Source organism: Falco naumanni, chromosome 1, assembly GCF_017639655.2.
Source record: "Falco naumanni isolate bFalNau1 chromosome 1, bFalNau1.pat, whole genome shotgun sequence".
NCBI classification, from domain to species: Eukaryota; Metazoa; Chordata; class Aves; order Falconiformes; family Falconidae; genus Falco; species Falco naumanni.
The window spans coordinates 114,215,452-114,229,440 of NC_054054.1; the positions used below are offsets into that span (position 1 = coordinate 114,215,452).

The 13,989-nt window shown below is 55.2% G+C and overlaps 1 protein-coding gene across 7 annotated transcripts in view; it reads right to left on the bottom strand.

Annotated features, from left to right (window-relative positions):
• Positions 1-691: 691 nt before the first annotated feature.
• SEPTIN9 (septin 9) overlaps positions 692-13,989 on the bottom strand; it is a 144,106-nt gene continuing 130,808 nt past the window's right edge. For 6 of the 7 annotated variants that reach the window (XM_040579618.1, XM_040579639.1, XM_040579629.1 and 3 more), the window contains 5 exons: positions 8,800-8,917; positions 6,293-6,388; positions 5,381-5,477; positions 3,815-3,866; positions 692-2,956 (listed from right to left, as the gene is read on the bottom strand). In XM_040579618.1, coding sequence (XP_040435552.1) covers positions 2,821-2,956; positions 3,815-3,866; positions 5,381-5,477; positions 6,293-6,388; positions 8,800-8,917 — 499 coding nt within the window. In that variant the 3' untranslated portion in view covers positions 692-2,820. The remainder of the gene's footprint in view (positions 2,957-3,814; positions 3,867-5,380; positions 5,478-6,292; positions 6,389-8,799; positions 8,918-13,989) is intronic. The other variant, XM_040579607.1, reaches the window with a different exon arrangement.

A 13,989-nucleotide genomic window follows, 5' to 3' on the forward strand; every position in this document is an offset into this window, starting at 1 on the left:
AAGGGACCTCTGGGGGTCATCTGGTCCAGCCCCTGCTCAAGCAGGGTCACCTACAGCTGGTTGCCCAAGGCCATGGCCAGGGAGCTCTTGAGTTCAACTGACTTGCGGGGGTGAAATACAATCGCCACGTGAGACACAGATTAAAACACCAGAGAAACACGCAACACCAAGGAGAAACGTGGTTTTCAGGGAGGCAAGTCCTCAAAGTGAAGACTACTTCCAAGGGCACCACAAGGCCAACCCTGCAGTTGTGAAAGGTTTTGAAGACCATCTGCCCGCGGAGCCAAAGCCCCACCGTGAAAGCCAAGCTGCCGCTTGCCCTTGGGCTACCTTGAGCTACTACTAAGTGAAACCCCCTTAGTAACAGCACCAGCAGCTGCAGTGGAAACAGCACCACCAGGAAAGCAAAGGGAGGTGACCCACCTGCCTCCCTCGGGATTGGCAAGGACACAGAGGCCACGCTGGCTTGGTCACCAGGGCACTCAGCACCAGCAGTTCAGCATTTTGCAGAGTACCTAGGGCAGGTATCTGAGGTAGGAAGAGTCAAGGGGGTTAGGAACAAATACACCCCTCAGAGAGAGCAGAGCACAGCAGCTCTGCAGCTGGAGCCTCCCGTCACCCCCAGCCCCGCTGGGTCCATGCAGCAAGGATCACACCACAGCTGGCAACAGACATTTCCAAACAAGTCTCCTTCTATTTGCATTCGAAACATTTATTTTGGGAAATACATATTAAACACTATTATTTATACAAAAATGGACTAAATTTGTCATAATGCTTATAACCCCCAAAAGGCCATTTTAATGGATCTGGATGAAGGCTTTTTTTATTGTATTATTTTCTTTTTCTTTCCCCCCAAAAAAAAAGTCAGGTTACAAAGGAGAAAGCGGCATGTCTTGCTTGGCCCAGCTTGAGATGTCAACTAGAGGGAAAAAAGAAAGTTTACGATGACATTTGCAGAAGTGCCTCACACGAGATTTTCTCCCCCCTTTCATAGTCTCTTTTAGCGCTTGAAATATATATTTCTCAGTTAACACGCCTCTTTTTGGTTTTGTTTTTGCTAAAACATAGCAAGTCAGCAAGTAGGTAGTCGTTCTTCCCCACAGCTCCCTTGTGCTGTTGCAGGGGGGAACATGAGTTAAGGAGAGCGGATTCTCCTTGCGACGCATCCCCTGCAGGCACCCCTTTGGATGCTGGCGGGGAGGGGGGGGGCGGACATGTGTGGGGAGCCCCTGCAAACCCTTCGCTGAGCAACCTCATCTGGGCATCCCCACCAAGGTGAGAGCAACTCCCTCCATCCTCCTGGTCACCTGTGCTAAAGAAGGTGGCTGCCACCCATGGAGACCCTTGGGTGGGCTCCGCAGGCACCTTCCAGTGCTAGAGGATGGGACATGCTGCCATTTTAGTACGCTGTCCACCCTCACCCCATCCAAAAAAAAAAAAAAAAAGGGGGGGGGGGGCGTGATTTGCAGGAAGTTTTATTCCTTAGAGAAGAAACAGAGTGATGGAGCAGGCAACAGAAAGGAAGCGGAGCCAGGGCTGGGGGCAGGACTGCAGCGCTCTGCTCCAGGACCACCCTCTCCTGTGTCACAGCGTTACTTAACCGACCCCCTTGCAGGGTCTTATTTACTGGAGACTCACTGAAAGAGGAGGCACGAAGGGGCAAAGCACGGGGGGGCATGGGGCACAGCACCCACAAATGCTGCCCCAGCCCTCCCCATGGCTGCAGGGCTCGGTCCGCCCATGCACAGTCCCCTGGCACAAGGGCTACCAAAACAGAGGAGCACGTTACCTGTACACGTCACACAGGGGATCCAAAAAATAAAAAAAAATAATTAAAAAATACCCAACAGCCTCCTCTGACATAGGGAAAATCCCCAGAATCACAAGGGTCAGACAGGACAACCCTCCACCTCCCACCACCACTTTGCAGAGGTGTTCCACTCCCAGCCCCCTTTGGCCAAACATACTCCGAGCCTTCAGCAGAAAATAAACCACCCAACCGAACGAAAAATAAATACACAAGTGTTCCCAGGACATTGGCCACATCTATGATCCAAGGGAGAGGGAAAAGGGGTCTCTACAAAGCGTTGCAGGCCTTTTGCAGGCTGCAAAGACAGACAAGGCAAGCCCTCCCTCTCCTCTCCCACGCTATTGCAAGGTAACAGTCTGAAAAGGCACTTCTCCCAAAGCAGGTCACTCTGCCTGGCCGGGGGTCGGTGACAAGCGAGGTGACACCTAAACACTCCCAGTTTATTGCATGTAGGTAGGGTAGGGGGGTTGGGTTGGGGGCTGGTGGGTCCCGGAGGGCTGCGGAGGGCTCTGAGGAGGCGGCAGGAGACAACAATGGCACAGTCTTGCTCTCTTCACACCACCGTACCTTGCTTCCGAAGGCTACATTCGCCTGGAGAAACCCCTGCCTCCGACGGACGGAGAAGAGCCTCTGCACGGAGGGGCAGGGAGGGCTCCCGGGGGCACCCCAACCCTGCCAGCCCCGCGGCTCTGCCCCCCCAGCTCGGCTGTTGGGCCAGCGAGAGCCCGACCCCCGCGGGGGGGGACGGTCCCCGGCCCAGGGATGCTGGACCAGGGGCTGAGAACAAAACTCATGCCACAAAGCAGGGGAGGGGGGGGGGGGGGGGGCGGTCGCCCCACTCCGCACGACAGAGGCGGCGTCTGGTTATTTGGTCAGTTAACATTGGCAGGGGGTTTGGGGGGGCAGGGAAGAGGAACAGTGGCAGAGGATTTATATAAAAATAAAGGGGGAAGAGGGGAGAAATAGCGAGCGTGAGTGAGCAAGGTCCTGGCTACGGAGCGAGACGGTTACATTTCGTTGGCCACGAGCTCTTTGTCGGTCACGCCGTTGGAGAGCGAGCTCTGGCCCTCGTTCAGCCTCTTGACCCTGTAGGCTTCGAAGTGGATGTTGCTGGTAATATCCTTGATGTTCTGCATGTGTGTCCTGCGGGAAAGGGAGACGGTGGCGACCACACCTCAGTGGGCACAGGTTTGCCAGCCCAGCCTTCGCCACCCCGACCCTGGCACCCCCCAACCGCTGCTTCCAGACACCCCCTCCAGCCCAAATCTCCCCTCCTGCTTCACCGGCTACCGGTGTCTTTAGGGCACAAGAGGGAAGCCAAGGCAGCCATGGGCAGCCAAGACCAGAAGCCTTCACTGGCACCAAGAGCCTGTGCTTGGCTACGCCGCAGCCCTGGCTGTGTAACACCCACCTGGGAAGACCCTGGTCCTGCAAGTATCTGCCAGCAACAGCTCCAGCACGCGGAGCTCACCTGGCAGCCGTAACTCGGGAAGAGCCCAATGCCCTCTCCAGCAAGCCAAGGGGCACAGCCTCCCATTCCTCTGTGGCAGGGATGCCTCTTCCAAGAGGGACCAGGGATCACCCAGACCCCCCAACAGCACGATTCTGGGACGCAGGCGGGTGATGTCTCCAGACTGGGGGTAGGACCTGGGGCTGGTGAGGGATCCCTAAGGCCAAAAGACTTCCCAGCTGCTTGCAGGCGAGCTGGAGCCACGCTGCACACTGCCAGCAATCTTGGAGCCTGGCCTGACCCACCCACTGCTCCTCTGCTCCCTTAGCTCAGCACCGTAGCTGAGAAAAGCCACCTGAAGCCATGTCCCACTGCGTGGGGCCACCCCTCACAGAGGGGCTGCAGCAGGCTGGGAGGGAGGGAGGGAGGGAGGGAGGGATGGCCAGAGGAGCAGAGCAAAGCAGCTGCTTCAAGCTGGCCTGGGCTCTCCCCTTTCTTTGGATGCCACCTGGTGACTGAAGGCTACAGGGACAGGGCACAGTCCTACTGACCTGATGAGGAGGTCCCGCAGATAGGCGAACTCACAGTGTGTCGTGTTCTCCACTGGTAGGAAGAGAGAGAAACCCATCAACACACACCCATGTCATGAGTTGGCAACCACTCGGGGCAAGAAGGACCCTACGGGGCTCCACCAGTGTGCAGGGGCCAAGACGGGGACTTACCCCAGGGGCTACAGGGTGCAGGACTCGAGACTCCTCTTCACTGCTGTAAAGCTGGTACCCAGGTACCTGCCCCAGCTCAGCACCACCAGCTGGGGTCCGGCCGAGCACTCCCAGTCCCTTCCAACCATGTCCTGCCAAACAAGGGAGCTCCCGGGAGCATCCCCCAGCGCAACCCCGCTTCGGACCAACACAAGCTTTAAATGGGCCCCCAGCAAGGCAGGGAAAGGGACAGCGTGGGCTCTGCAGCAAGTGCCAGGCATCCAGCACTGCTTCATCTGCAGCTCTGCCAGGAGCAACTGGCGGTATCCCAGGCACGCTGGTGCCGGCTGCCTGGGCTGCCGGTGCCATGGAAAGGCGCGATCCCTTGCTGACCGAGGCTGCTGCTGTCCCAGCAGGGCTCGGAGCAAGGAAGAGTGTTTGCAAGAGGGAAAAATCAAGGGGTGTTGTTCCACCATGCTTAGTCTGATAGCTTGCAGTTTACCAGGCATTTGAACTTAGAGGATCAACTCCCTTTCTTGATTATGTTTTTTTAATACTCAAAAAGGCTAGTACATCGTGCAGGAATGGCAAGACAACAAACAGCGCTGCTCTGCAAAGGCTGCCCATGGCCATAGCTGGGTCCTGGGCTCTCCCTGCTGAAGGCAGATCCTACATACCAAAGGCGAGTGCTTTAATGAATCCCATCAAATTCAAGTTTCCAGGGACAGAGCACAAGAGGGCAGCAGAGCTTTAAAATACATTGATTTTCCTGGCATCTTTGTTAAGCCATTCCCTCAACACAGGATTCCTATTAAAAGGACTCATAAATGAGAGAAACCTATGAAATGAAAGGGAGGAAAATAAGAGGGGTGGCACTGGAGATGTGCCAGATGGCTGCCAGAAACCAGGGACAGGGAAATGTGTAGATCTGCTGGAGCCAGGAGCTTTCATCTAGCCTTTAAACCATGATTTAAAATGGGGGAGAAAAAAAAAGTGAAGATGCTGATGGGATAAAAATGGTATTGGGAAGAGATCCCACAAGGGCAGCAACCGAATGCGTGGTGGAGGGTATGGGTGCCAGGGAAAGGCAAGGCCTAATCCGGGCTTGAGACACAAAGATGTCACTTGTGTGCCCTGAAATCCAGCTCCAGCTATCAGTGTGACAAGCAGAAGCCAGCCACCAGCCACCCCGAAGTGTCCCCTCCAGCACTCAGCAGCCCCCTGAGCCGCACAAAGGGACAGAAACCTGGCGCAGGAGCATTGGCCAAAGTATTTCCAGTCCTCAAACACTGGGGAAGTTATTTTCTTTGGAGGGGCAGGGAAGCTCTATATACACCTCAACTACTGCTGGTTCTAGACCTCACCACGTTCTGTCAGGGCAGGGAGATGGGCTCAGGGGAAACAAGGACAAGGTACCTTCAATGGTGCCCCATTTGGTCTTCCTTCCAAGGATTCTTCTTCCATTAACCTGGTATTCCTGGTCACTGCCCACCACTGCAAATGGGATCATTTCCTGAGGAAACGGAAAAACAGGGTTAAGTTTTCCTCCTGAAAACCAGGCAGGAAACCAAGCTGGTGAGCAAACTCCTACATCAAGCTGTTTTCAGGAGAGAGTTTCATAGGATGAGCTGGTCTGTCCCTGATGCTCCTGAGCAGCGCTGCCTGCCAGGGACCACAGGCAGCCCAGGACCTGGGCAGCAGCATCTTGCACCCGTGCCCAGTCCAAAACCAGTCCAGCCCAGCACCTCATGGGCAGGCACCAGCGTACAGGCAGGACAAAGGTATAATGCTTCCCTGGGAATCGCCCCCAGCACCTGTCACCCTGTGGCTCCATCATTTCCCAATCCAAGGTGGTGTCTTTGTACTTAACAGTCCCTAGAAGACTTGTTGCTTCCTTGAATTTGTCCAATCAACTTTAATGAGTCAAAAAAAAAAATAAATGTTAGCTACTTACTGTAGCAAGGAACGGACATTCACAAAAGCAGGGCAGCTCCTGGGCAAACTCCCCGCCAGCGCCAGGAAGGCTGCACCCCTGTGCCTGGGGCAGGGCCGGGGGCCATGGGACCTCCCTGCTCGCTGACAGCACCTTTGAGGAATGGTGCTGCAAGCAGCAGCTCCGTGGACAGGAGAGGACACCTGACCCAGGTGCCTTCCTCACCCTCTGTCCCTGCTCTGAGCTCTGGTGGGACCCTTGGTCCTGGGCAGACCCCGTGGACAGAGGCACAGCGGTTTGGAAGGAAAATAGAGGCCCTCTGCAAGAGACACCTCCAGCACATCACCAGCCCCTGGAGCTGCAGGACCCACCCAACCCGCCCCCCCCCCACTAACCCTGAATTTCTCATTCACTAGCCGATCTTCAGAGTCTTCATCAAACTCCTTCTGAGGATACACGTCGATCCCATTGGCGAGAAGATCAGCCATTATCTAGGAGGGAAGAGCAGAGGGACATGTGAGGGAGACGGAGAGGAGCTGCACACCCATCACCGCGGCTGCTCCCAGCTGACCCAAGAGCCTCTCATGAGCAATGCCCACAGGTCACGGCAATGCCTGGCAGCGGCATCTTCCCTCTCCATCCTCAACCCTGCCCACCTGAGCAAGAGACCTGTGTTTAACCACTACACACCTACCAAGCACTTGCCCTGGAATCTGCAAGAACCTGCTGCCCAAGACACGGCTCAGGCTGAGAGTGAGATGCAGTTATATGAGCCAGGCATTGCTTTGGGATTGCAAAAGACAGTAAGACAATACAAGCTGCATCAAGCGATGGAGAATGTAGCTGCCAGGCACGCAACCCGAAGTTAGGAAGTTGCTTTCTGATGTTTGCATACGGTCCTTGGAAAAGGAGTCACAGCAGCGCTTGATCCAAGGGGACAGGGACGGGACAGCTCGGAAGACTGGCCTCTAAGGACACTGCCTTCGTGCAAGGCAAAGAGACACTGACATCTGACTCCTGGGTGGAGGCTCCGCTCTCAAGGCGCAGGAGGATCAGCCTTCTCCAACAAAGCTGCAAATCCAAACCCAGCCTGTGCACCCACTCCCATCACTTCCTATGGCAATATATTCCTCCGTTGCATGCATATATATGTTGCAGTGTTGCAGGCTGGCAAAGGAAGTGGATCCACCTCAGAGAAACCCCCCAGCCAAACCCACAAGATATTTTTAGGGGAACAACCCAACAAAGCCAACTCCACAGGGCATGGGAGCCCATTCCACTAACTCAGTGCAGCGCCAACATCAAGCTACGTAGCCTGTGGCCAGGCTGGTGCTTCACCGTCACTTGCCCACCCCAATCCAAACCCAAACCCTTATCATCTCTCTGAACCAGTGACACCCCCAGGTGCAGACAGGGTTCTGCTTTCTGCAAGCACACACACAGGCATGCTGGAGCAAAGGTGAAAGGTCCCAGCGTGTGCCCACCTGGACCAATTCCCTGCCCTCATTTGCACCAGTGGATCTAGAGCTGTGAGCACAAGGAGGGTGAGCCCCTAGCAGAAGGGCCACGTGGCTACGTGCTCTCCATCTGGAAGGATTTTGGGGGTCTGGTTACAATCAGGAATGTAATTAGTGATAAGGTGAGCTCATCCTCTGCCAAGCCCATGCAGAGCAGGCAAGCCAGGTGGTCTCCCCTTGGTCTTTCATTACACAAGGATGGTATGCGCAGCTGAGATTGCCCAGGTGATGTTTTAGGTCCCAAAGAGCCAGCCAGCCACCCGTAGACACACAGATACGTGCACTTGTAACCTCTGAATGGAGCCAGCAGCCTGCAAAAGCCACTGCAGAGAGCAGATGGGGCACTGTGGACTCACCCTGCCATCCTCTTGCACTAGATCCTTGCAGATCTCGGTGCAAACAGACTGACACACCAACCAAGCCCAGCCCGGATTACCTCTCCCACTGCTAAGGGAGCTGCTTGCAGAGTCTGGATTCAGCCCCGCAGACCAGACTGGATATTTCAGTGCCTGATGTTGCTCGTCAAGAACCAGGCTGACACTGGTGTGGGAAGGGGTGGCTCATTCTCTTCTGCATGAGAGCATCAAACAACCCCTGGATAACATGCCATCCTCTCCATAACCAGTGGAGGTGGCCCCTAAAACTGCCCTTTTGGCATAACCCCCTTTCCCTTCGTTTCACTTCCCTGCGGTTCAGACACACAGACAACCAGCTTGGTGGCTTGCTTGCTTCTGCAGGGAACAGAGACCATCACGCCTCCAGCCACATCCATCGGCTGCACAAAGGGATTTAGAGCCCCTTACCGAACCCCAAAGTGGGGCATCTCCACCTCTTGGCAGCACCAGGCGTGCAGGGAGAAAAGCCCATGCCGTGCTGTGGATTCACACAGCCCCTCCTCGGCTCCCCACCGCCCACTCCTGACCAAGGCGATCAAGGGAATTTCATGCCTTGCTTCTGCCATAAATCTTGCCCAGCTGAGCTCAGAAAATCCACACTTTTTTTTTTTTTTTGCCTGGTTCCTGCATCAGTGCACGATGCTGCACAGAAAGGGTTTTCCCGCCTCTGTGTGCGGCACCCGCTGCCTCCCAAAACAACAGCAACCAGCCTGAAAATAACAACAACAAAGGAGGCAGGAGAAACAGGTCTGGAGACTCAGAGCTTGAAACTTATCCTGCACTGACAAAGATCCAAGAGAAACACAAGGAACTGCTTGGAGCGCAGGCTGTTCCTCTGGCCACGTGGGATCGCTCAGGGCTGCAGCCGGAGGAATGCGCTGGGCTCCCGGCCAGGCACTCACCTCCCCAGCCCTGCCGGGGGAGGGGAAGGGGGCTGAGGGGATGGGGGACAGGAGGTGGGAGCCTGGATAAGAGCCGCCAGCCCCTTACCCTTTGTTTGAAGTAGTCCCTCTCCTCCAGCGTTAACGTGTCGGCTTTTGCAATCACGGGGACGATGTTGACCACTTTGCTCAGGCGTTTCATGAACTCGATGTCTAGTGGTCGGAGCCTGAAAAAAGTAGCAGAAAAAGGGGATTCGCGCACCACTAGCGAGGTGGGGGCTGCCGCAGCCCCCTGGCAGAGAGGCGGCATTCAAGGACGAGATACAAGAGGAGGAATCGCCTCCTTTCAGACAGGACAAATAAAGACATTTTCTTAAAAGCACGACAGCACGAGTCAGTCTCAGAGGTGGTTTGCAGACAAACGCTTAAAACATTTCCCTTTCAAAGCACCCCGCTATCACCTGCGGACCTTCACGAAGCCCTGTGAAGTGGGAGAGGGCTTTTATCTCTGCATAGATGCTCCGCCACAGGGGACTGCGGGACCCTGCCCAGAGCTCCCCGTGTCCTTGGCAAAGCCGGGATGAGAGCAGGGGCGATGCTGGCCACAGGGCCAGCCTGTCCGCGACGTTCAAATTAAGCTGGGGACAGACCACGGTGCAAAACTTCCCCCAGCACTATCCAAACTGTCAGCCACCATCACCCACCTTCCAGGGATAGCACGATGTGGAAACAGCCACAGGTGACTATTCCTGCTCACGCTCCCTCCTGCGCTGAGCACGAGCCCATCGCTGTGCATGAGCCAGGATTGTATCTCACATCCATCAGCTGGGATTAAAAAAGGCTCTGCTAATTCTCCAGGGGCTCACAGAGCACAGAAGAGATGCTGCTTGTTCCAGAGGGCAAAAACGTCAGAAAAATCTCTGCAACGAAAGTCTCAGCAGAGGAAAGCTGCAAAGACTGCATAACCCCAGCGATCAGCCTCTCAGGAAATCCCTCCCTGCTAAACGCTCCTGCTGACAGCACGGATGCGACCTCCAGTGCCATGCTCCTCCGCATCCGAGGGCTGTGGTCCAGCTGCAGACAGCTGTGAGGGCGCCTGGCCAGGACCCTGCCTCGCTCCTCAGTCCTCCCTGAAGGTGTTTTTACTGCTGGGGTTCCCAAGCCAACCAGAGGAAAGCCCTCCCTGGGACACCTCCACTTGCTGCAGGTCCCCCTCGGTGTCTCTGGTGGCGATGGGGACAGATGCCCACGTGGGACAGTTGAGCAGATGTTGCTTTGAAAAAGGAAATCTGGAGGTCCCAGGGGAAGCCAGGGTACAGAACACCTTCAGAGCGCTCATGCATTAAGGACCCTGTCTGAAACCAGCCCTTGCTGAAAGCACACAAGGAAGGAGCAGGCAAGTCAGCACCAGAGCCCCAGAAGCAAAGGGACACCTCTGCCGCTCCTACATCCCCATGACCTCCAGTGGTGACACGTGGCAGCAGGACATGACCCAACACATCTTTGGTGGAACTGGGACAGAGATGAAGTCATCTTTCAGAGGAGCTGTAGGCTTCAGTGGCAGAGTTAGGGCCAAGAATGAAGCTTCCCCAGGGGCAGACCAGCCCTGTGCCACAAACCAGAGGCCCATGGCAACAGGGAACAAACCAAAATAAATGGGACAGCGACTTAAAATGCCGAGGTGCAAGCAGGCACTCAGCAGGAGCCCTGCACAGGGAAACATGGAGCAGAACGGAGCACTCGCAGAGAACATGGCCAAAGGCACCAACTGCCAACATGCTCAAGCCAAACCCCACCATGGTCTTGTTGGGCCCCACAAAGGGCTCAGAGACCCCCACAGACCCAGCACAGCTCCTGCAAACCCAGCCAGAGTCACAGGAATGCAAAGGGCAAGGGGCTGATCCTGCTCCTCAGCAGTCACCAAGCAGCATCCCCACCCCACCAGGCCACCCCTGCCCAGCTCCAGACCCAGGTGGGGTGTCCAGCCCTGGAGAGACCCACTCAGCTCCAGCGGACCCAAAAGTGGCAGCTCCAGGCTGCTCCAGCACAGCCAGCAGTGCTGTCCCAGTTGAGCCCTTCCCTGCTCAAACCCACTCTCCTCCCAGGGATCAGGCTGGACCGTGCCAGGAGGACCATCTCCCTGCATGCTAATGGCACACATAGCTCAGAGCACATCATTAGTGTGCGGACAAATGAGTTCCTAACACAAACTTGGGAGTCACAGATCACCCTGGGCCCCAGGAAAGAAAGAGTCCAGCTATTAAAAAAAAAAAAAAAAAAAGAAAAAAAAAGAAAAAACACAAGGAAACCCCCATGGACACATCTAAGCAGACTTGCTGCTGGCAAACATTGTTTGGAGCTCTGCATAATGTATTTCCCAGACCTCCAAGGAAGTAATGCAGTTATGCTCCTTTCCCAGCAGACTTCTCTCCCCTCCTCTCTCTTCGCTATTTTTCAAACAATTTTTTCCCTCTAAAAGCCTCTTCCCTACCGAGACTGTGTTCCTGCCTCTTTCATCAGCTTTTCTTTTAGAGTGAAGACCAAGACACATCTGTAGCCAACGCAGATGAATTCACAATCAGCCAGACATTTTAGTTTCAGCTCGCCCGACACGTAAGAGCCCGTTACCCAGCGCTTACCAGTACCTGGAGGATGCTGGCAGTTAGCCTGAGAGCAGGGCAGAGCCAGAGCCAGCCCACAGCCCTGCAGTGTCCACCAGCACCCACACAGGCACAGCGACCATGTCCCATACCAGTTTGCACCCAAAGCCAGAAGAGCCCAAGGCACCTTTGACACGACTTTCTGCTCTGATGGGCTTCTGCAAGTGCATGATCCATGGAGGTCATCTCCCACGGGCAGCTCTCTGCACCATCCTGGAGACAGGAGGGGAACCAAGGGACTCCCCAGAAGTGCAAACTGTGTATTTTCAGGTTATTTTGCAATATTTCTAGATATCCCACCAATTCCTGCTGGGTAGCCCCAAAAAACCGTTAAGTATTCAAAAGAAAGTGATTCTTTTCACTAAGAACCAGACCTGTCGCTAGACATCACGTTCACCTGAAGGCACCAAAGGAGAGTAACCGCCTTAAGGTGATCACAAGTGCAAAGACCTTGATTTGCACTAATAGCCCTGTACAGACCCAGGCAGACAGGGCCAAGGTCACAATGGGGCAAGCACAGACCTAATTCCTCTTAACCTCCTGCTGCATGGTACAGCCCAAGGCAGCAGAGACTTCTGCTGGTGTCTGCAAGGACCAGTTCTGGTGTTTAAATACCACTATCGCATGGCAAGCCACAGGCACAGCAGCGCTGGCCTCCGCCAGGTATCCGAATTTGGTTCACCTGCACAAAACATCAACGCCAGCACCTGGCAAGGATTAGCAGTGAAACCCTTATATACACAAATACACAAAACAGCAAGAGAAAGCAAGTTATTTCATTTCAGGTGCATGCAATCTGCTCCAAGCATATCATGAAAGACAGGATAGAGCTCAAGAAGAAAAAGCATCTGTTTTCTTCCCCTTCCCTAAATGGTCCCTGATATTATTAACTTACAACTAGGTGCACACACAATTTGGGCTGTGCTGGGAGGGGGTGGAGGAGCTCTAAAGGGTGTGGATGGGCTGGAGCAGGAGCTGCGGGATAGGCTCCAGCCCACCCCAGCCAATGCTGGTTGCTCCCCGTCCCCTCTTGCTTTGGGGCTGGGGAAGGCAGTGCCGCTGGGCACACACTGCCGTGGCTGGGCACACGTTATTTCTGCATTGCCCACAGCCACCGTGCACAGACAGGATCTAAGCAGAGGCTCATTCCTGCTGGTTCCCTTGAAATGCCATGAAGGAATCCAAATTCTCGGCGAGCTGCAAAGTTATTCCCTTTTGGTTGTGCCCCAGATCGAACTAGCAGCAAGAATTTGAGCTGTGCATTGAGCAAACACCAGTGAGCACCCAGCAGCCACCCAGCCCCATCACTGGGACCCGTCAGCCTGCTCGAGGGTCCTGGTGGGCACCTGAGAGGGGCAGCTGGAGGGAAAGCGGCAGTCTGTCGGCCAACAGCTCTGGTACGGGCAGCAAGGAGGCTGAGAGGCCGGGGCGATGATCGAGGCCCGTTCCAGAGCCGAGCCAAGCCGAGCTGCACAGGGGTCAAGGTCTGAGATATTTATTGGGTGGCAAAGAGCCGGGCTTGTGCGGCTGCAGCCAAAAGCTCCTGCCAGCACGTTACTTAGTCTTCGCAAACATGGTTTTACAGGAGTGTTACAAGAAGGAGAGGGTGTGTGCAAAGTAGATGGGTTGCAAAGCTGCCCCCATCTCCCTGCACAGAGAGACAGCAAGGGAAACTTCTCTGCTGATTAACCCTTGAGCTCCCGAAATGGGAGGACCAGACTGAAATGGAGCCAAGCGCTCCTCTGCTCCAGCCTCTGAATCTGCATCTGGTTAACCTCGGGGTTTGTGGGTTTTTTCCCTTTCTGCTTTTTATTTAAGAAAAAAGCAAGCTCTCTCCCAGTGACCTGGCAGTCTGAGCCCCGGCTGCCCACGGTGTCCATGCGCTGGGGAAGGGATGCCGAGTCCTGTGCCATGCCTATCCCATGAGCAAGGAGGGACAGATGGACACGAGTCGCCGCTGCTTTGGATGCATCACATGGCAAAGGCAGCAGCTGCCTGAAGGAAACACAAACAAGACTTGTGCAAGCACTGCCCCAGGACAGACGGCACCAAGCATCCCAGGATGGTAAGCAGCACAGGGAGCACTTGAATGGTGCCATGTGGACGGTCCTCCACAGCTGGGTGCTGATGCCCCTAGTGCAGGTCCCTGCAGCACTACAAGCCACTGCCCTTACCAGCCATGCTCCCCATCACCTCCCAGAGAAGCCAGAGGCACCGCAGCAAGGACCTCCATGCCCTTCCCTTGGGACCTCCATGCCCTTCCCATACCTTCAGCAAGGGACTACGGACCACGCACCTTGACGGAGGCACAAACGTGCCTCCTGAGCCCTTGTCCCCCAAAATGAGCACGATCCTCTGCTACCAGTGCTGCTGCAGCAGCTCCACCCAGCAGGAGAGATGGCCGTGCCATCCATCCATGCCATCCATCCATGCCCCTGGACCACAGGCAGCACTGCGCAAAGCTCCTCCGTGATGATGAGAAATGTAACTGGGCTTCACAAGAGAGCAGAAAGGAAACCAAACACCTCCGGGTCTCCCAGAGAAGCAAAATTTCCCAACAGCTTCTCCCTCCCAGTGGGGTTTGTCCCTCTTCACCCATTCCTCAGCTTATCTCCATGCTGTGGCGGGAGGGGACGGGG